Source organism: Opisthocomus hoazin, chromosome 19 (genome assembly GCF_030867145.1).
Source record: "Opisthocomus hoazin isolate bOpiHoa1 chromosome 19, bOpiHoa1.hap1, whole genome shotgun sequence".
NCBI lineage: Eukaryota > Metazoa > Chordata > Aves > Opisthocomiformes > Opisthocomidae > Opisthocomus > Opisthocomus hoazin.
This window is the reverse complement of record NC_134432.1, coordinates 16,191,664-16,213,196: the sequence shown is the minus strand read 5'-3', so window position 1 is coordinate 16,213,196 and position 21,533 is coordinate 16,191,664. Positions and strand designations below refer to the sequence as shown.

The window sequence follows — 21,533 nt, the reverse complement described above, 5'->3', positions numbered from 1 at the left end:
CTATAAAGATAAATTGTGGTGTATATAGTGCGTATTTGTGTATATGTCTGTGTATACAGCCATGCCTATGTGTATCTTTGTATAAGGTATAAAAATGTCTTATTTCCTGCCTGTCTCCTTGCCATCTTTACGATCCATATGTTACGTATACCTAAAACTATGAACAAATGTGATAGTTTTGATTGCTTGAAATCTGTGGGGTGAGCCTTGAATACTTTGTCTTGGTTTCCAGTTGTGTGTTTGGAAGTTCTTCATGCGACTGGTGAGTTGCGGTGTGCACTTTATGTTCTCTCAGGAATGGCGCAGCCCATAAACAAATCCATTAAAAAAAAAAAAAAATTCATGCAACCTAGAAGTTGTTATAACAAATTGATCAGCCAAGGGCATACGAAGGTACATCACCTTGCTAATAAAAGAACCAAACCATTTCTGTGGAGTAGGGCTCCTGGGGCATGCAACAGTGTTTTATTAAGGTAGCAGTAAAATGGAATAAACGAATGCGTAGGCATGGGTTATATCCCTGAACACCAGTGGAAAGTTCTGACATGCACATGCCTTCTAAGAATTATTTATTTGCAGTGTATTTAGGTGTCAGGGTTAGGAACAGGAGAGCTTGTAGCAAATAGCTGTCAAGCTTAGTGCAGCTGTGAATTACAGAGCAAATTTAATGGTCTAATTACCCCATGTTGTTCCAAGAAGTAACGCAATTCATTGATGTATTTTCATTTGATGCACTGTAACATGAAAGCCCAAGTTTGGTACTGCTAGTTTGAACAAAATACTCTCCGTTCTTCTTTTCTGGTGGACTGAAGTAGCTGGCGGTACTTTCATTGACTGCGAAGTGCGTCTCAGCCAGCAGATTTCGCTGGCTTGGATGTGTGACTGGGGGAGAGCACTGAAAAAAAGTCAGCTCGATTCTAACACTTAATTGGAATTTTAATGGAAGAATTTTTTTTCTGCATGATTTTTAGCTATTTCTAAATACTAAAAATGAGACAATACTGTTTGAATGAGGTTATCGTATTCTTTTCGGTCTGAAGAGTTTCTTTGTGTTGAAAAAGCCCTCTAGCTTTATAAAGCGTTATGAGTAACACTGTTAAGATGCTTGGAGGGAGATAGAAAGGATCCTGTTTTTCATTGCAAATTTAATTTTGCTGATTTTTGAATGCAGTCATTAATTTTTTTCCAATGAAGTTGCTGAGATCTTAGTTCTTTTTCATCCTTTAAAATAAAGAATTGCTAGGTTTTTCTTTACCCCAATAACCTCTGAAGTAGGACATCGAAATGTAATGTAGGGTCTTTTTCCTTCCCAAGAAAATACCAAGCCCAGCGGGATTAGAGAGTTGGTAGTTTCTGAACAAGTATGTCCTGTAAATTGTAAGTTGTGTGACAATCCTTTGAGGCGAACCAGGAGGAGAGAGAAACAGAATCAACTTAAGGGACCGCAGAAGTAGGAGACGGGGAGATGTAAGATAGAGATTCCCTGAGATAAAACCTGACGGAATAGGGAAATGTAAGAATTTCCTGTTAATTAGACCTTTACACGTGGACACTTCACTGGAAACTGTTCCTTAGGTTAATTCAGTGGCTAGAAAGTGCCAGAATTTAAATGCAGGTTCCTAATTTGCGAAAGCAAGCTTCCCTGGGCTTGCTTGGGACGCATGGAAGTGCGTTCAGTGTTCCGTGCTGGGGGGTCGGCGCGGCGCGACGTTCCATGTGTGGTGGCTGTTCCAGGGCTGGAGCTGTGCCTGAAGTGAGCAGCAGTGCCGGGGCCGCCTTCGCCCGGCCGTGCCGGGATGGACCCGCTCAGGGGCTGTGGAACCAGAACGGCAGAGGACAGAGCCACGAAATGGATCCGGCTTGCGGTGCTAGCGTTTTTAAAGTGTTCCACAACTGTTCCAGGGAGACTGATTTGGGCAGCGGTGGGCACTGTCGCAGCCCTTCTCAGAAACAGTTTTAGATGCAAAACCTGCAGGTTTGGGTTTTGTTTCTCTTTTGCTGCGTGAGTTCCATTCGCCTTCGAGGTCTTCCTCTTCCTCCCTCCATTCTGTGTTGCTTTGGACTTCCGTAGATTTTTCCAGTGTGTGATAGTATTGATGGACTGTTTTGTAATTATCTCTGGTAGCTGCTTTCCTCTCTGGAAGAGCATCACTTGGAGATAACCTGGACAAACATGACAGCTTTGTTTGTTTGTTGGATTTCCTGCTACAGAAATACTGTGATTTGTTGGGACAAAGTTGAAAATGGTATCTTTTTATGGCAAGACATTTACTTTTCAAGACTTTTATTCTGGTGTAGCTATAGGATAAATGCAAGCATTTGTTTTACTAGCATTTGGTCTTAAATAGACATGGAAGGAGGAGTGAAGGAAAAATGGAGATTATTTCTCTGATTTTTGCAGGAGCTTTATTATTCTCATCAGCTTCAGGCCATCAGAAAGTTACGTGTGCTCAGATACTGCACATAATGAGAATGAATATTGGATCATAACCGTGTCTGAGAACTGTTTGCTTACTCCCCTGTTTGTACTCACATAATAATGGCAAGGGAGTGCAAAGCAGGTTTTGAAGGGACAGCAAAATTAAGTGCTTGGGATTTTGGCTTGACTTAAGCACAGGCATTGGGCAGGAAAATAACATTTTTCCCTCTTACAGATATCCTTCAGGTGTCAGTTCTGCAGGATCCGTGTTTTATTACATCAATCACAAGCAGCTTTAGGCTTCCAAAAACATAGTCACAGACAGATGTTGAGCCTGTCTGGGGATTAGAAATATCCTCTTCCATTAAGTATAAATTAACTTAATCACCAGGTATGAAAGATAAGCAGCATAAACATCATTCCCTGAAGCTTTCATTAAAATTAAAATTCTATTTAAAACTAGGCTTGTGTTTTCTATGACTTGATCCCCCTTCAAAGAGATTATATCTGGTGTAAATTTTTACAGTGACAGAGTGACAGAAATTAATGTATTGGGGGCAGTGATGTTCTCTATAATTTAACTTCTGCTGCTAGTCATCTTTTAGCAGGAGAGATGACTGGCATATTTTTAAGTAATACTTGGTCTCCGGTCTCTGAAAAAATTAGAAAGCAATAAAACTGCCTAGCGCCCAGTTGCCACAAAATGAAAGCGCAAAGCCCCCTGATTTAACAGGAGTGTTATTTTGTGTATGTAGAATTCACCTGCTCTAATAGGAGGATTAATGCTGATAAAATGCAATTGCACTGCTGCCTTCTGCTCCGTTGGGTGACAGGGTACAGCTCCTTTTCTGCCCTAGCGTAATCATAATTGCTTTCGAAGAATAATTCCCACATGGGAAGAAATACCATGGGGTTTAGGTTTTTTGCAGTTCTACTGTAAGACACTTGGTGGTCTAATTTAATGTTGCTTTCAATATATTATCAGGCATTACGACTGGTTTGCCTTTGCAGTATCCCGTATTACGATTTTTAAGGCACGCTATTCTAAAGAAACAAAGGAAACTCCAGAGAAATAATGAGGCACATAAGTACCCTAAAAGCAAATAGTGAACACAAATAAATCTACTAGGAATAATAAAAGCTACCTCCACAAAAAGGTAATGTATTGGGGACCGTATTTAATGATCTTTGTTCTATAATAATTTTTTGCTGCAGTGGAACAAAGTCCTTCGGTGAAGGTTGTGCATTGCTTATGCATTATTTCATTATAGTAATGCCATATTTTCTGCAGCACTCAAATAAATGACAGGTAATAGCATAAGCATTCACTGCTGCTGTTACATTCAAAGTAATAAATCTTTAGCTAATGCAGACTGATATTACCATGATTCTTAAAAAGCGAAAGTTGGAAATAAAGAATCTCAATTAATAATTAGGACATAACTGGTTTTTTTCAGCACATTGCACCTGAGACTCCTCAAATGCGTTTCTTCACTTTCATGATTTAAACTAGGTATTAAGCAGTGCTAGAGAAATAAAAACAGAGGTCAACTGCAACTCTTGCATCCAGCAGGATGTTTATCCCGGGCATGCAGCATCTGCTTTGTATCTCTAAAGGGTGCCTCACCTCTCTGCTGTGCTGCTGTACTGATGCCTGTCGCCGCCTAGTAAGGCTGGAGTTTAAGGAAACTAGATTTAATCACAGTGTCACTGATGAACACTTAGTGCTGGGTATCGGGTTTGAAATGGTTTGTTGGATTGAGCTTTAGTTGAAAATGTAAGGGAACTAACACAGCCTTTATGACTTCTCATTTGTGTATTAGGCTTGTTGACAACCTAAACGCTTCTTTTTGTACATGTTTATTTTTAAAACACCCTAAAATTAAGCCCCCTCTCATCTGGAAGATACTAAGATTACAAGCACCTAAATTGTCCAGGGGAATAAATTTTTTGAGTGATAGTGGAGCAAATTCTTGCTTAGTAATCAGGGCAGATAAAACCCATTCTAAACTATGGAGAATTCTTCAAATAACCAAGTGACTTGACTGTTGGGCTTCTTGGGTTTCTCTGAACCAGTGGTTTCTCTGGCTGGGTCATCATCCAAAATCCTTCCGTGGCTGTGTTGTCAGGGGAAGGATGTAAATCCCTTGTTCTCTGTGCTCTGGTCTTTTATGGATGGCTGCAACAGTGTTAGCTGTTGCCCATATTGTGATTATTTTTTTTAATGGAATCTGAAAGTTTATTTATATTGTGGAATATTGGAAGCTATTATTTCTGTAGCGTTCTCCGTATAAAAGTAGACAACAGCATCTTGAAAGGTATCATCTAGGAGTGAGCAGAAGTGACCATATTTGCGCAGGCTGAACGTGGGAAGTTGAGCACAGTGTGTGTCTGCACCATCTCCCCTTCCAGAAATTCCTCCGAGGGGTGCATGATTCGGACAGGGAAGGCTCTGTTCAACTCCTTTCCAAGGGAGGTGTTAATCCTTGAGTAGCACTTGCTGATAACTGCGGTAAGCGTATCGTGGCTTGTGTGGATGTGTTTCCTAATACAAACTGCATTTCCTCCTGGACAAAATGTGTAGGACAGCACGTTAGCTTGGCCTAGGTTTCGAGTTTGATGTGGCAGCTCTAATCTTCATGGCATATGATGCAAAAATGTCAGTAATACTCTGATCCGTCGCTTTGTGTCTTTGGTGTGGAGCAAGTCGGGACCCACACTAGGTTTCCACATCTTGGAAGCACCGATTAACAAGGTGTTAAGGTGCCAAGCTTTCAGAGTCTTCTGCTTTCTTTCAAGAGCTATTTAGTCTTTAATGAGAAGTGTTTATTTTTATAATAAATCCACCCAATCTGAAGAGGCAGCGAAGATCCTTCTCAGAAAGGAGAGTGATGTCTGTGGAGCTTGGAGTATGATACGTGGTAAACAAATAACACTCGTGAGACGGGAAATGGAAAGCTGCAAGGAGCAGATGCTGTGCGTGAGAGCAGCTGTGACTGTCGAGGACAGACTGCAGGGGCTGTGATTGTAACTTTTTTCAAGAATCTGATAAATTATTTTGTTTTTGTTAAGGCAATGACGAGACTATGGAGTACATATTTAATTTATCCCTGGATTCACATAAAATGTGTTTGCCAGCTCTCAGAAACAGACTTAGTGTGCTCCATCTCTGTCACCCTTCCAGAACAAACGCAGCGTTAGGCCTCGGTGAAGGTACAAGCAAAGTTAGACATGGTCATACTCACGTTAAGATTAAAATCTATGTAAGATGATTTAACTGCTTTATTTCTCTAAATGAGCTATGGAATATATTTTTTTTTTTTAAGAGATGTAAATTCTGACTGCTTGCAGCACTCTTTCTGCTTCCAGGAGACAGGACAGCTGCTGCATTTTCCAAATGTATTTTATATGGTATGAAGTTAGTTGAATTGCAACAACATGGTGGTTATCAACCCTTAGTCTTAATGTGATTCATTCTGCTCTTTGAAATACGGACTCTTTACTGTGGCTGCTCTGACTGCCTCAAAGCATTCTCAACGTGTTGAATACACTATATGTAAAAGCAAGAAAGTTTCTAACACAACTTCAAAAATCTCTCACTCTGTGGGGCTTAATATTCTTTCAATACTTTTATCTTTGTGCAACTTTATTATTATTTTGAAAGGAGGAAATGCTGGTGCTCTTGATGTTATTTACTTTGCCAGAGAGTGAAGAGGAAATGAATATTCAATGTCTTCAGATGGAACCTGTGAGTGGCCAGTACAAATTAAAAGACGCTGATTATTCACACAACATGCAATCCAACTATGAAACTTCTTGCTGTCGGGTACTGTGAGTGCTGGAAGTCTCTGTGTGTGAATAAAAGTGACGGGAGTGGTTCATAAAAGAAAATCCATGAATGGTTGATAATACAGAGACACTGTTCTGGCTTTGACTTACTGTTTCCTGATGATGTAGTACTGTGAACGAGCACACAACATACTCACACCTACACACTCCAGTAACGGCCGCGTATCTGTTTGCTGGGAGGTCCGTGTACTGGGGTGATAAACGGGTGGATAGATAGATTTGTCATGCAAAATACTCTCTGCTTTTAACTATGTTAACATAGTCCTTGCTTTGAGAATAGTGGCTCAGCTGAGGGAATAATTACAGCTTCAGAATCCAGAACATAATATTTTCTTTTATTAGGTAAGCAGTTGTCAGCTGATGCAAAAATTGCTTAATTTTTACTTCTAGCAGTGCCCTAGAAGCTAAATATATCAAGTGAGCATTCTTAGAGATATTAATACTGCAGTTCTTACCTAATTTTATGCTGAACTTGCCAGCTAATTTTTCTATACAAGTATACAAAATGTTGGGAATTTTGAAGCCTTTAATTAGTAGTTGCAAATTTGTTTGTCCCTTAGCAACTTGTATTTGCATAAAGATTAAGGCTGGTCAGAATGAAAGGGATAAAACATAGGTGGAGGAAACATTAATAAATTAATAATTGTGTATAAAAGATAAATATTCTTAGATGTCATTTCCATAAGCTTTATTAAAATTGAAATTCTTTTTTAAAGATGCAGTTAATATTTTGTCCACAGTTGATAATTTCTAAAGAAACATCTGTCATGAGCTGCAGAATTAGAGAAATTAATGTATTGAGGTCAGACATTAGTATGTAGATTAAGCTTTGCTTTTATTCTGTATGGCAGCAGAAGCATTACCTTATATTTGACCTCTCATTCATTGAGCCTGACTCAGCTCTGTCAGTCAAAATGATTAATGCTAAGGAGCAGCTTGAAGGTGCGGGGCTCGGCGTTCTGCTCCTCCCCTTGCCCGTCGGAAATCCCGTGAGAAGGCAGCTGATGGGGGAAGCCTGTGCAAGTGGCTCTTGCTGGAGATTCTTTGCAGCATTCTGGAGTCGCTGATCCCTTCCCCGCAGCTCCGTAGTGCTTGTCCACAGACGTTGTGCGAGGTTTGCAGCGAGGCTGGGGCCGAGCGAGAGAGCCCCATGTGCTGTGCCCGGACTCCCGAGGGAAGCCCTGAGCGGCGCAGTGCAGATGTTTGGTGGAAGTCGCGTGCTGGAGTAAGAAAGAATTGGCTGGTCGATGTGCGTAGGAGTCCTCAGCAACACTTGGAACCTGATGGGTAACAGTACAAAAATGCGTGCTTCTGTATTCTCCAGCTGACTGAGGAGTTAATGGTGGAAATGGAGGTGAAAATCCCCCTTACGTTGTCATTGCTGCTGGACTTCGAGCTGTGTTTCTGCGTGTTCCTGCGGGACTGGCAGTGCTCGTACCGGCCGTTGGCTGCGTGGCCCTCGGGGAGCTGCGTCACCCGGCTCGCCCGTGTGGTGTGGCCGTGGCAGATGGCAGCGACACACAGGAGTAATGTAATGGTGCATGCGAGCGTAATTTATCTAGTGCTAGGGCGAAAAATACGCTGGGCACTGTTTCCTTGCAAAAATGTGCAGATCACAGTAAAACTGTGTTTTTATGGACCCTGCGTCTGGCTGTAATATACCTAGGTAGGCAGTTTTTCTTAATTAGTCATGTTGAGACTGCATTGAGATTGGGTGCATACAAGTGTGTTGGGTAGATCTACATAAAATAAACTTTTATTGAAGTACTGTCAGTGGGAGCAGTGGAGAATTATACCCTGAATAAAGGCGGTGTAAATGCCGGCGTTAAGGTGCAGAATAAGCACGTCTGTGTATGAATTGAGTTCTACAGACAGGGACAAGCTCTCGTGCAGATTTGCTTTGGAAAGTCTGGATTTTATTAATAGCACAAAGGATAACTTTCACTTTAATTTGGATTAGGTGATCAAATTAATTAAGCTCTAGTGCATTAGAAAAGGAAGGAAACCGAAGAAAATCAGTAGGGAGGTGGGGGGAAGCTAAAGAATGACAACAAATCATTAAACTTTATAAAAGCAATAACCTGTAAAAGCAAATTGAGAAGTATATTCTCTTTGCTTAATGGAAGTACAAGATTTGGCAATAAAGATTAGAATTAAGTTTTCTTGTTCTGATTTAAGTATTTTATTGACTTCCCTAATGTGTAAGTGGGAAGGAATGAGACATGCAGTAGCATACAAAAAGAGCTAGTTTTATTTTAAAAATACTTTTCTAGTAAGAAATATGGTTTTAAGAGCTATTTCAGTAAAAGTTTGGAATGGGCTGCTGGTTTGGAGTTTTTATCCATGACCTCAAAGGCAGCTGTAGGCTTTTGTCCACAGAAAGGAGGGGAAGAAGGAAATTCTAAGTGGTCGTTTAGAGCCTCTGCTTTATTACCTTCAACGGTCTCTTCAGGCTTTTCTGCAAAACATGAAATCTAATGAAATTTCCTCAGCTCTGCTTGCGCCTTTTAAAGTAAAGCTTTGTGTTTTTTTTAACTGCAAACATTAATGATGAATGAATAATGTACAATCCAAAACACTCCTGAATTTAGAATGAGAAAGGGTTTGGGGCTTCCGGGCATCGTTAAAACGAGAGTTGTGTTAGAAACAACGCAGCCTTCTCTCCTGCCGAGTACAAGCTTTCACGTTTGGTCAAGGTCTGGTTCAACTGGCTGAAGATTTGAATTTTTAAATTCATGAACAGACCTTTTATGATTAAAAATAGAAGCCTGCACGCTTGTTGTTTCTTGGCTGTGCATACTCTTGTTCTTTCGGCAGCCAGCGGGTACTCGATGGCGGTGAAACCACCGCCCAATCTTACATGAGAAAAGAGCAAAACTAGTAATTTGTTACTTTAAGCTTCACTTAACGAAAGACAAAAATAACATTATTTTTCTTTGCTATCTGCAGCAAAGAACAACATTACCAAGGCACTACCTAACATTTTTATTTATTTTTTTAAAGACTTTTTAGAGTCTTTAATATCAAAAAAATGATCACAGCTACAGCTACTCAATATGAATGTAGTGGTAACACAAAAGTACCGCCGTTATTGCAGAAGTTTGTCACAGTAGTCTTAGGAGAAGAGCCGCCGTGTGGGTCGCGGGTTGACGGCTTGGCCGTTGTCGGTGCTGAAACACCAAAAGAGGCCGAATGCGGACGATTTTTGCGAAGAACTGCTGCAACCTCTGCTGACGTTCAAAGCTCATCTAAAGAAACGTGGAGCTGGTATTTCCTGCAGGGAGAAGGTTCCTGCCTCCGTGTAGAGACTGGCTATCGCAATTTAGTGTATACCAATGGAAGCTTTTTTTCCTGTAATTCTTACCATTTTTGCTGTGAGGCCCTTTGTCGTACAGTCGCCATGCAGCGTTGACTTTCACCACACCTCTCACTAGAAGGTAAAAGTCTGACTTTGAAGTATTCCGTACGGAAAGGGGACACGGCGTGGCAGTGGATTAATGTCTTTCAGGGCGATGCAGTAGAAGAGAGAGGCTAAAAACCCCGTGGGGATGTTTGTTGCGGGTGGGTGCCTGCGGGTGGTTGTACGAGGGCGAAGGAGCCCTGCTGCCTTTTGGGAAGCACACATGTACTGTAGGTTTGACTTCATAACTTTTGCAGTGGTGTGGGTGGATAATAACTGTGTGGATTGTTATCCTCTGCTGGAACGGGGCTTTCTGGAGGACACTAAATCTGCTCAGGAACACAAAAGAGCAATGTAGTAAAAGCACTAATTTTTTTAGTACCTAGTGTGAATTCTACTTACTCTTGATGATAGGTACTTGGAAAAATGACTGGAAAGAAAATTAAAACCTGTATATGCTCAGTCGGTGCCAAATAATTACCATCAGCTATCAGACTTTTTAAACTTATGAGGATAGCAATCTGTAATTTTATCTAGATCTGTCAAATGCAGGAAAAAAAGTAAAAATATGTCACGCCGAATAAACGTAACATTTGTCTTGGAACATCATTATCTCGATCAGCTTTGTTCAGGGAATTTGGCAACAACAATGAAGATGAAATAATGTATTTTGACAGTATGCACAGAGGATTTGAAGAAAAAATAACGGGATTGCCCAGAAGCTGTCTTCTGAATAGTGCCTGTGTGCATTTCTGTGAACCATATTGCTTCTGAATGTGTTGTTGGAATTTCTTTGCAAATGTATCTCATGGTACTTTCTGTACCTTACTTATCAGGGAAGGTAAAAGCTTCTAATCATTATTGGAAAATAAGTTTAAATATCACTAGATTATACAGCCTTCCAGTAGCTGCAGGGGCCGACAGGAAGGATGGAGAGGGGCTTTTCACAAGGGTGTGTGGTGATAGGACAAGGGGGAATGGCTGCAAACTAAAAGAGAGCAGATTTAGGTTAGATATTAGGAAGAAATTCTTCCCCATGAGGGTGGTGAGGCCCTGGCCCAGGCTGCCCAGAGAAGCTGTGGCTGCCCCCTCCCTGGCAGTGCTCAAGGCCAGGTTGGATGGAGCTCTGAGCACCCTGGGCTGGTGGGAGATGTCCCTGCCAATGGCAGGGGGGTTGGAACCAGATGGTCTTTAAGGTCCCTCCCAACCCAAACCATTCTGTGATTCTATGATTATTACAATCTCTAAGCATTTCCCATAAAATATCCCATGAAATTCCATGAAGCTCATCTCTTTTCTACATAGCTGCATTTGTCTGATGCTGATAATGCCAATGTGCAGTTACTGTTTGGTGTTTCCTCATCTCTGGGGAAGAAGTTAGCCTTTACCTTCCGTGAGGTTGTGAAGACTTTTGAAAGTGATATGGGTATTCTACAGCATCACAACAAATCTACATCAAGAAAAACAATTTCTGTGATGTGGGGGGGAAGGTTGAAATATTTGACTTCTTATGATTAACTATGTGGATTAAAAAAAAACAACCTTCTGCCGTTTTAGAAAAAAATAACTCTGTGGGGCCCAGTTTGTTGAGAACCTGTTGTAATGGTGCAACATCTTTTTGTCTAGTGTACTTACAGGCGTTATTTTTGGCATCAGAGAATAGTCTGCTGCTTATCCATTTAAATACTCCTGTAACATGATTTCTGCTTTAGGAAACCTTAGTATTTGCTCTAGATGTTTCATTGTTGTAAAGGCCTCCTGAAATAATGGCTTATAATTAAAAAAAAACCCACAGAAAGACAGCATATTGAATCTTTTAAGTATCAGGTTAACATAAGATCCAATTCTTTTTCGTGCTGCAGGTGTCAGACCTTGGAGCGCGTGTCAGAAGCCGACGCAGAGCTGTTGGCGGCCGGAGCGGCGTGCGACGTCCCCGGCAGCCCGGAGGCTGGCCTCCCCTCCCTCTGCCTCAAGCAAGTGTTCCCCAAGTACGCGAGGCAGTTCAGCTACCTGCGGCTGGTGGACAGAGTGGCTGCGTTGTTCATCCGATTTCTTGGCGTGAAAGGGACCACGAAGCTGGGGCCGACAGGTTTCCGCACCTTTATAAGGTTGGTAAGGTGAAGGTTTCTGCAGGAAGTGCTTAAAGCGCGGTCGAGAACTTAGAAACTCCCAGTCCTGTGGGATGGCACTGCTGTCCCTCTTAGTAGGTTTAGTGATGCCTTCTAAAGAAACTTTTCCCCATAAGTTCCATTGAACCATTGCATATTTTTTTATGAAATAGATGTATTTTTATCATTCCAAACTCCCAAGTACCTGACCTATGAAACTGTCCGGTAGGAACGTGGGTCTTTATTCTGCAGTAGATCAGGAATACTTTGGGAGGTACTGTCCGCAGTCTTGGTCAACGTGTCATGTTCCTAGTACATCACAGGGATGCCACCGTGAGAAAGTGACAGCCGAAACTGGGTCACTTGCGATCCGGTTCTGCTGGCTGCGGGGCACAGCCGCCTGCCCCGGCCGCCCGAAGGGGTTGCCAAGTGCCGTTGCCCATGCACTGTGCACGGAGGATTTGCGTTGTGGAATTGCAACTTGCAATGGCAAGGAACTCGATTTATGTTTTAACGTACTTGTTGTCTGTGAGGTTTTTTCATTGTGTTTTATGGATTTGTCTGTTCTAGTCATGGCACAAATATCTCATTTTCTGTCTTTCATTGACAACGACAAAAGAAATAAGCAGCAGCAGCAGATGCACTCTTAAAATACAGATCCTGTTTCTATGCAGATGCATTTAGCATTCAGGAATAAATGGAAACAATTTGATTTATACAAATTACAATAAATAGAAAATGACTGAAGGCATCTGCTCTGTCCACAGACCAGCGCAGGATTCTTTCCAGTTCTGTATTTTCTGTTGTTTAGTCCAGCCTTAGTTTGCCACTTGTCAGAGGAACACAGAATAAATGCCAACATTTTCTTTCAAGAATATTAAATTGCCATATCTCAGTGAAATAGTGTTTGCAGTTTCCTAATGCCTGTTAAATTAAACTTTTTAATATTGGCAAATATTCTGTTTATTTTTGCCCAGAGGATCTATACCAACTCCATGGCCCTTTTCTGAAATGCTGTAGTCACTGCTCATTTCAGAAATAAGGTCACGCTGCTAAGAAGTGTGCTGTATCACTTTTCCAGAATAAAATGGTACACGAGTGTGTGTGTGGGCCAGTGGTTGCAGAGACTGTCCACTGAAATTTTAGCTCATCAAAATCTGTTCCCCTTCAAGAATTTCTTCATTCTAAAAAATAACTAAAAGGGAAGTGCTGAATGTGGCTCTAGTCCTTGCTTTGGATGCTGCCGAAGATTTTTTTGGGGACTATCTAGGCAAGACCTTAACTGTCTGGTTTAAGGGAGCTCTGCTTAGGCTGCTAAAGAGTAAGATTCTTTTAAATTATCTGGGGTTTTTTTGGGTTTAGATTTTTATCTCTTTTCTGGCTAGAAATTTTGGCCATTTCCTTGGCGTGTGCGCTAGTTTCAGCCAGGCTGCCAGACATCTGGAAATCCTGGACAGATGGCTAATTCCCATATACTGCTCAACGCTACGCTGCGGGCTCAGACCGCACAAGTGTCCGATCTCCTGCACGTGCGTATCGCCAAATGCCCGAGATGCACCTCGAGATGCTGCTGTTTTCCGTGCTGCGGCGTTCAGTAACGCACAGGGCAAATCTGTTCAGTGTTTGGGCACGAAGAGGTAATTGTGTGCCTGAAAGCCTTTCTCCAGACCTTTTCAAACAGGATCAGTCAGTCAGATGAAAGAGCATTTCTCTGTGCAGACTCTGCCTCATGTAGATAGTCTGTGCAGGTTTGTGTTGGGTTTCGAAACGTGGAATTGTACTAGCAACAGTCTGGGAGAAAGCTGTGTGGAACGGTCAACGCGTTTTTCATTGAAATATTTGGGGTTTTCTTCTTTCTGCCTTGTTGCAAAACCAAAATAAACCAGTTAATCTATCATCTGACCTGCTGCCTTTTTGTGGCCGGAGATTGGCGTGAGACTGCGTGTGCAGATCGGATGGAGACACGCGCACGGAAGCGGGCCCCTGCCCACAGCCGCTGCTGGCAGCGGGGCTGCCTGCGTGCTCCGAGCAGGCAGCAGGGCTGGGTGCACACAGGAGATGCTCTGCATCTGGAAAATTCACGGCCCGTACCGCTTCAGGTGCCTGCATTTAATGAACACTGCTTTGTTTGCCGTCTGCGGTCGGTGTTTTGTTAGACTGAGCATGTTGCAGTGGGTCCGTGCGTATGACACGGGTGAACTTTTCTCCCAGTGTGCTCTCAGTTGCCCTGGCAGAATTTTTCCTAACTAGGAAATGTGGATGTAATCAGAATTTTTTCTTCATTTTGAACAGAAACTGCAAATTGAGTAACAGCAATTTTTCAATGGCTTCTGTAGATATCTTATATATTGATATCACAAGAAGGTGGAACAGCATGGGAATCGACCACAAAGAATCAGGTAACACTATTTTGTATTTGAATACTATAGAAGCTGGGGGGTTTTTTGTGGTTTTGGTAGCTCAAGCACACCTTAAATGTTCAGTAAAAGTAATGGGAACAAGGCATGTACATTTGAGGCGTGTACATGTACAACAAATTCTTCTGCTTAGTTCTGTGGTGGTTTCCCTTTATCTATAGAACAGATCACTCTTATTTTTCAGTGCATTTATTGGAACAAGTCTTCTGCAAGCCCCTTCTTATGGTTGCAATTTTGCATTTGTAATTCTTGTTGCTGTTTGCAGAGAAGTGTTTAGAAACATTCCCTGTGGAACCTGCAATTTAATTACAGTGTAAGAAGGTATGTCCATATGAGAGTAGCTTACATGGTCTAGCAAAAACCAACCTAACAAAAAGCTGTGCAGGGGGTAGAAATAAATATGCTTATCTTCTCTTTTTGATTTAATTCTGGACGTTCAGTTCTTTGGCCAGAAGACGAGACGCTTTGGAAGGCTCTGGAGTAGCTAAGTGCTATTGTATGCTCGGCTGTAGAAGTGAAAAGGAAGGCTTGCAGTTCTCAGTGAAATAATTAAGGAAAAAGAGCGTTTCACTGGCTGAAGAAATTGTATTTGTGTAAAGCATTTTTAAAAGCTTCGTGAGCACCTGATCCAGGTATTTTAGATGTCATTTTGTGAGGTGTTCACAAAGAGTTGGTGAGCTGGTTATTGACGTTTACGAAGAAAACCTATTGCAAATGAATAAACAGAAGAAAACCTCGTATAATTTGCTAGAGAAACAAACAGCCAGCCTAGCCACCAGTAGTGAATTGCCTCCTCATCTGCTTTGGTCACGTTTTTAGATATGAGACAGTAATCTGTCAAATAGCAGAGTTCAGGGGTTATTTTCTTGTTACATTAATGGCCTAAATACACCATTTAACATATAACTTAATTTCTAAAATTTTTGTGACATTTCTGTATGAACTGAAGTCCATAAATTTGGCAACTTTTCTATAGCTTTTGTAAAATGTTGAATAATTTCAGTTGCGCTGATATTCCCTTCTCAACAGCAAGTTGTTCCTGACATCAATTTTTTTTTAATTTTGAGCCATTCATAGCAAGGGAACAGCAGCTGGACTGTTCTGGAAGGTTCTGTACCGCTGCTCCTCGTGGCTGTCCAGGAGGACTGTCAAGGTTCCATTTCAACCAGTGTGGGATAAGAAATCCACCTGGACGCCGCTGGCAGAACCTAGTGTGCTGGTCACAGCTGCAGCTGGCGTCTTCCCAGAAACTGGTTCAAAATATATTTTTATATAAGAAGCTGAACATGGACTTTGATGTATGTACTCCTGCATCTTTTATTTTAAATGCTAAAACAGGAGAAGAATCAAAAGTCTCCAAGTTGAGACTGACGCTTGTGTTCATTATCCCACCCCCCTCAAACACATCTGTAGTTCTCTCCTGCATAAGCGTCAGGAATTAGTGACGTGCAACGATGTACGTGGTCAAGTATGACAGCAGTAAAATTATTTGCATATAACCTTTTTTTGAATATTTGAACTTGCTTCAAAAATGTTAATGAAGCTTTTATTTGTGTGAAATAGATAAGTAGTACTTTTGTCTTGCTTGAACGTAGGTACCCTATAATATCCCGCAGAGTCTGTGTGTACGATGTCAAATAAGGCAAGAGGAGAATAAGTAAAACAGACTGTTCGCATGCCCGGTACAAAGAGCACATCCAGAGCTACGATGAAAAGGGAGGCACAGTGCAGAGGAGACGGCGTGGTTCATTACACGTGAACGCCTGCTCTGCTTTCGGTGGGTTAGGGTCCCCTTCGTGGCAGAGGTGTGTGAGATTCGAGTATTCGCGTTCAGCGTTTCAGCGCGGGTAGAAGTCGTTTGTGTGGTTAGCAGATAGACTCCCGCTACCAAAATAATAGAAATGCAAGAATCTCCAGGCTTTCAGAAATTGAGATTTATTGAGAGTCGCAATGAACCAGGTGTTTTCTAGGTGTTAAAACACAAAAAGCCAGCCATTTCCGTGGGCTTTGCGTTTGCCGCTTCCAGCTGTGGCTCCTGCAGGGGCTACTGGTGCTGGTGTGAACCAGCAGCTTCTGCCTTCTCATTAAACTCTTCGCATGAGTGGCACTTACGGGGGAGACAGTGCGTGTGCTACCAAAGGTGCTTTCCCTGCCTGCAGCTCACCGTGACTGATAAAACAATTTACTGAGCTGGCAGCTGCTGCTTTCAGATAACCCAGCAATTCCTTTGCAAGCTGTTTTACAGCCAAGATCGTAAGCGACCCCAGCTGCAGTCTTAGTGGAGAGAAATTATACTTCAGAATGTAATTGTAATATTTTGAAAAGATGCCTTTCCTGCAGCATCAATAAGCCACCATTAAGTTAAAAAAACCCCAAACCTGTCAATATCTCATCCCAAAATAATCTTCCTAAGTGTATGTTCAAACTGGGAGAGCCAGTTAAAGCACGAAGCAGCTGTAACTGTTCCTTGTTGCTGGCATTCTGCAAAACCGATTGTGGTCTGGCTTCTCAATTAAGAATTAAAGTCGGTATTACCTCAAGGTTTTAAATACAGCGATTAGTGTTCATATGCAGCCCCGCTTTCCATTGGCTGTGGCAAAGTGTTAGGAGCAAGACATGAGCAAACCGTGCCTGACGAACCCGTCCCGCAGCTGCGGCAGGGCACTCGGGTTGTGAGGGGCAGAGCAGAGAGCTTCGTTGGAGCAGAGGGATGTTCTGGCACTGCACCGCTTTGCCTTCAGACACTCTTCAACTGAAGCAGAACTACAATTGTAGAGTTACTGGGTATGGCTTAGAAAAATGGCCTCTTGGGCACCAAACGGAAGGCTGAGGATTCACACCGAGTACAGTCTTCACAGAAGGAAAGTGACTCTTCAGATAAACTCACTTCTGCGAGAAGAGGGTACTTGGGAATGGGGTGATCTTTACAGTGCTACAGACTGAAATGCTGTACTGTCTCAGTAGTTCTACCGTTTGAACTTTTGTTTTAGGTCCGTCTCTAAAAATACAAGGCTTACATGACCCAATTCAGGTGCCGATATACGCTTGCTTTCCTCTCCAGGTGGACAGTTTGCCTTGAAGCTCAATATGTTATTGCGTGTCTGATTGGGTTTCAACTTAATATTTGAGGCAGCAGAAATCAAGGCTGATGTTACATCGATTTAATTGTACAACATCTTAAAATGGGTTGTTGCTGTACCAGTTTGCCTCTGGGTGCCTGGGTGCCGGTCGGGCTGGTGTCTGCAAAACCAGAAACAGCCTCAGTGACAGCAAGTACTGCCCGCCTGTAGCGCAGCGCAGGCGTGCGCCGCACCGAGACGCTGCCTGCGCTCCTCCTGCGTTCGAGTAAAACCTTGTCTTTTGGTTTTTGAAGGACAGGCGACTTCTTTTCCTCCTGAGCATTCTAGATGGCTGCTGTTTAAATTAAAAGATATTAACTAACACAATTGTGTGTGTCCGCACCCGGCGCACACACATTTGGTCTCGCTGCTGAAAGAGCCAAGAGATGCTGTTACGTGTAAAGAATGCGCTTTGCTGGAGAGCGCTGTGCCCTGAATCTCCTTTAAACGCCTTTTCCTTGCAGGAATGTGTTTGCAAGCCTTTGTCGAAGCTTTCTTCTGCCTGGCTCAGAAAAAATACAAGTCCCTGCTGCTTCACGAGCAAGTGGCGTCGCTGATCGACTTCTGTGAGTACCAGCTGGCTGCCCGGGATGAAAAGCGCCTGGTCTGTGGCCGCGGGGTCGTGGAGCGCCGGAGCGCGGTCGTTCCCTGTCAGACGGACGGACTTCACCTTGCGCCAGCGTCTCATACACACCCCTCCTGAGTCACACGGCCAGTAAATTCGTGGATTATACAAATCATCGCTATCAACGGTGCTGATACACCAGGACCAAACTGAGAATTAATCCCCCGGCACGTACGTGTGCTGCAGGAGGAGAGACGGACTTGAATTCCTTCACCTGACAGTCATAATTATTTATTTCAGCTTTTTTTAATTTACTCTCTGCATAAAATCTACTGCAAGCTCCCATTCTCCAGTAGTGATCCTGGCAATGGCTGTCTATCACCTCTCTGTTGGACCTGCAGAGCACCGCACGTGGCAAACTGTGCTGTCGTCCTGAGTGTGTGGAAAAGCACCTGCGGGGTGACAGCCAGCACCGCCGGGTTGCTTGCACTGACCGAGAGGCACGCTCGTGTCAAAGGAGGTGCGTTGCTTTGTATGCACTGGACGTATCGTGGAAACCCAGTCAGGAGCTGCCATCCCAAATGCCGGTTGTGGACTTTGGAAAACTGAAACCTGGAATTATGTTTGTGGGCAGACTTCAGGCTTCGACCCTCTTCTTTTGGTGGCTTGGCCTGTAGGTGGTGGAATCAGTACAGATTTGGTCATTGTCTATGTACTTTTATTTTAAAGACAGTCTTAAACACTGAAATCACATTTTGGCTTCTACTTCTTTGCACATGTCTTTGCCATGACAAGTACTGTTAATTTTGTAAAGAAAGACTAAAGATGTTTATCCCTTTGCTTCCACAGAGAACCAATACGCTCACACTTACAGAAAAAATTTACTTCAGTAAGTCAGATTTGGTGAGTGAAGTGGAGGTTTTGTCTTCAGGTACTAAGCACTGCTTCTGCAAAAGCAAAGAGTTCCTTTCAATTCCAGTGAAACCAGTCCTGTAACTGACTTTGGGCTGAACTGATTTATTCCAGGTTTGCTTATTTTTTGCCTTTTGCATGTTTGTTACCCTGGTTGGACCTGAAGTAACATCTAGAGCAGATTCTTTTTTTTTGTCTTTGCACTACTTCTTTGTTTTTTCCCCTTAAATAAGAGTATAACTCTGTACAAATTAGATACATATTATTTAACAGGCCATTCTGTCAAGAATGCTGGGCTGTACCGCTGGAGTTGTACAGAGTAGTCTTATTTTTCGAGAAGCACACCGTGACTCCCAGAAGCACACTGTTCTTGGGGTTGGGGCTAAGCAGGACATGAGGCTGGCTGAAAGGACGGGAGGAACTTGGAACTTCGGGGCTGTTCAGTCAAAGTCTTTTCGGTCTCATATTTTATTACAATAACGCATGGCTACATCCGAGTCTGCTTTCTCTCCTTTGTTCCGTTCTGTAATGGTAGTGAGCCTGCTTTATGTTCCAGTGGTTTTCACGCTGTGGGAAGTGGCAGAGCCGTGAGCAGCATCGGGGCAGTTACCTTGGGACGGGAGAAAATCGCCCGCGCTCGATGTCCGCATGCTCCCACGGCCGGGGTGTCGGAAACGTGGCCCTGGCAGCACGTTGTCAGGGCAGGGGGAGTCCGCCCGCTCGATGCCACGGACTAAACGTGCACACACGCCATGGAGTGAGTTTTTACTTCAGGAGAAGTGTTTTAGAGTTTCTTGTCCTGGCGTTAGTTGTGAGCAGCACGCGTTTTCCTCGCTGGCGATCGGCAGGATGGCAACACGATGCGGAAGGCGCGCTGAGCCCGCAGGAAGCCAGTGCCTGGCACGCGTTCGTGTGGGGCGCGGGCGTCCCTGCTGCTCTCTGGCTCCTCCGGGAACACCAGTAAGAGGAGCAGCAGATGATCTTTAGTTCAGTGGCTAGACTGTTTGATATTTTAGGTATCGTACATTGTAGACTAATGCCACTGCCCTCAGCCTTGTTGAAGTTTCGTAAAGATTATTGCGGGATGAAGATAAAATGCCAAACTCCAAGGTCTGGCATCTGTCAGAACAAATGAAGCTGAAAGGGTCATTTTTTTTCACACTTTCATTGTAATATATTTGAAGACATTCGCAAGTTGAAAAATGGTTCCTTCCCGTTTTGTGACATCTGACATTTGTCTGCGATTGGCAGCGTGTTGCTAGAAAATAGCGTACAGTTGCTCTCGTCGTGTGATTGATGTCCTGTAAGGACAGACTTATGGAAGAGTCAGGTTTGAAATGCTACAACTGCGAGCGCCTTTCCGTACAGCTTTGGAGCAGTACAATCTATGGCCTAAAATATCCAGGTTTTGCTATTGTATGAGTTACCCTGATAGCAGTGGAGTAAATTAACTATTCTGTATAATGAACACTGGTAAGATCTCTCTCGTTTGGAGATCTTTATATTCCCTCGATCTAATGCAGATGTTTATAGCCTGTGCATACACAGGCTGGTGCAGTCACCCTGTTGATCTCCCACTTCGAATATGAAGTATGTATTTATATAATTGGAAACTGAATGCCATATTATTCTCAGGGGGAGGAGGGGGATAAAACACAAGTGTACTTCAAAGTCTTAACGACAAAGTCACATTTCTCTTCCTTGCCATCTAACGCAATTTCTTCTGCATACTATTTAGCATCCAAAGCAATTTGACAGAGCCTTTAAGTTACCAGCCTGCGCACGTGCAAAGAATGGACCAGACACGCTTTATTCAGAATATGAGTGCTAATGCACTGATAATCTGTTCATCCTGAGGTACCTTTCTAGCAGAAGAAACAACAGATGAAAGGGAGTAGGTGGTGGTTTTTTTAACAGTATTTTTCTACATATTCTTTTCAGAGAAAGAACACAGCACTCACTATGCCATTTGACGTATGTGGTATGAACATTGCATATCAGTGAAATCTTTCTCGTTACCAGACACGCTGGGTCTCGTATTCCTCGCGGGGTCTAAATCAGAATAAAACACTTAAGGAAGATTTGAGGCAAGTCCAGTGTTTCAGGCCAGAGATTCCTGTTTGCTGCAGGCTTGTACCTAGCCTGAAAGTGCCCAAACTGGAGCCAGCCCTCCAGCCCCTCTCCCCCCGGCCCCACGGCCGTGGGCGCAGCGGTTTCCAGCAAACGGGCTGCCTTTCAGTTCACAGAGCAGAAATGAGCAATAAATTACTGCTTGCTCATATCCCCCGTGGGCTTCCCGGAGCATCCCCACGCAGGGACATCCCCACGGCCATCCCTGCCTGGGGACGTGAGCCGGGGGCATCCTCTCTGCTGTGAGCTCCTCCCCAGCACTCAAAGTCAGGGCTGTCCTTACCATGGGCTTTGCTGATATTGTTCAATTGCTATTAAATGGACCCAAATCCAGTAGCGGTTTATAAATATTGCTAGGAAATCACATCGGTAGCAGGTCCTGGGTGGGTGATGCTGGGAGGCCGGGTGTCGGCGTGGGGGCGAAGGGGCTGGCTGGGCCGCTGCCCGCAGCGGCTGGGTGGGCGTGCGGCCGGGGGGTGCGGGGCCCGCGGGATCACGGCCGCTGGAGGAGCGAGTTATCGTTAGTGAAACGAGCTGAGCTTTAGCAAAGTGATACTTTTATTTTTTTTCCTCCCCTCTGCTCACCCGTTGCCCTCTGTGTTTTAATCAAAGGA

At 43.4% G+C, this 21,533-nt stretch overlaps 1 protein-coding gene across 1 annotated transcript in view; it reads left to right on the top strand.

Moving 5' to 3' along the window:
• Window positions 1-21,153, top strand: part of TTLL11 (tubulin tyrosine ligase like 11) — a 50,069-nt gene extending 28,916 nt beyond the window's left edge. Inside the window, 4 exon segments of the mRNA XM_075439545.1 lie at window positions 11,531-11,776; window positions 14,069-14,175; window positions 17,777-18,000; window positions 18,003-21,153. Of these exon segments, the coding sequence (XP_075295660.1) occupies window positions 11,531-11,776; window positions 14,069-14,175; window positions 17,777-18,000; window positions 18,003-18,071 (646 nt within the window). The 3' untranslated portion in view covers window positions 18,072-21,153.
• The last annotated feature ends 380 nt before the right edge of the window (window positions 21,154-21,533 follow it).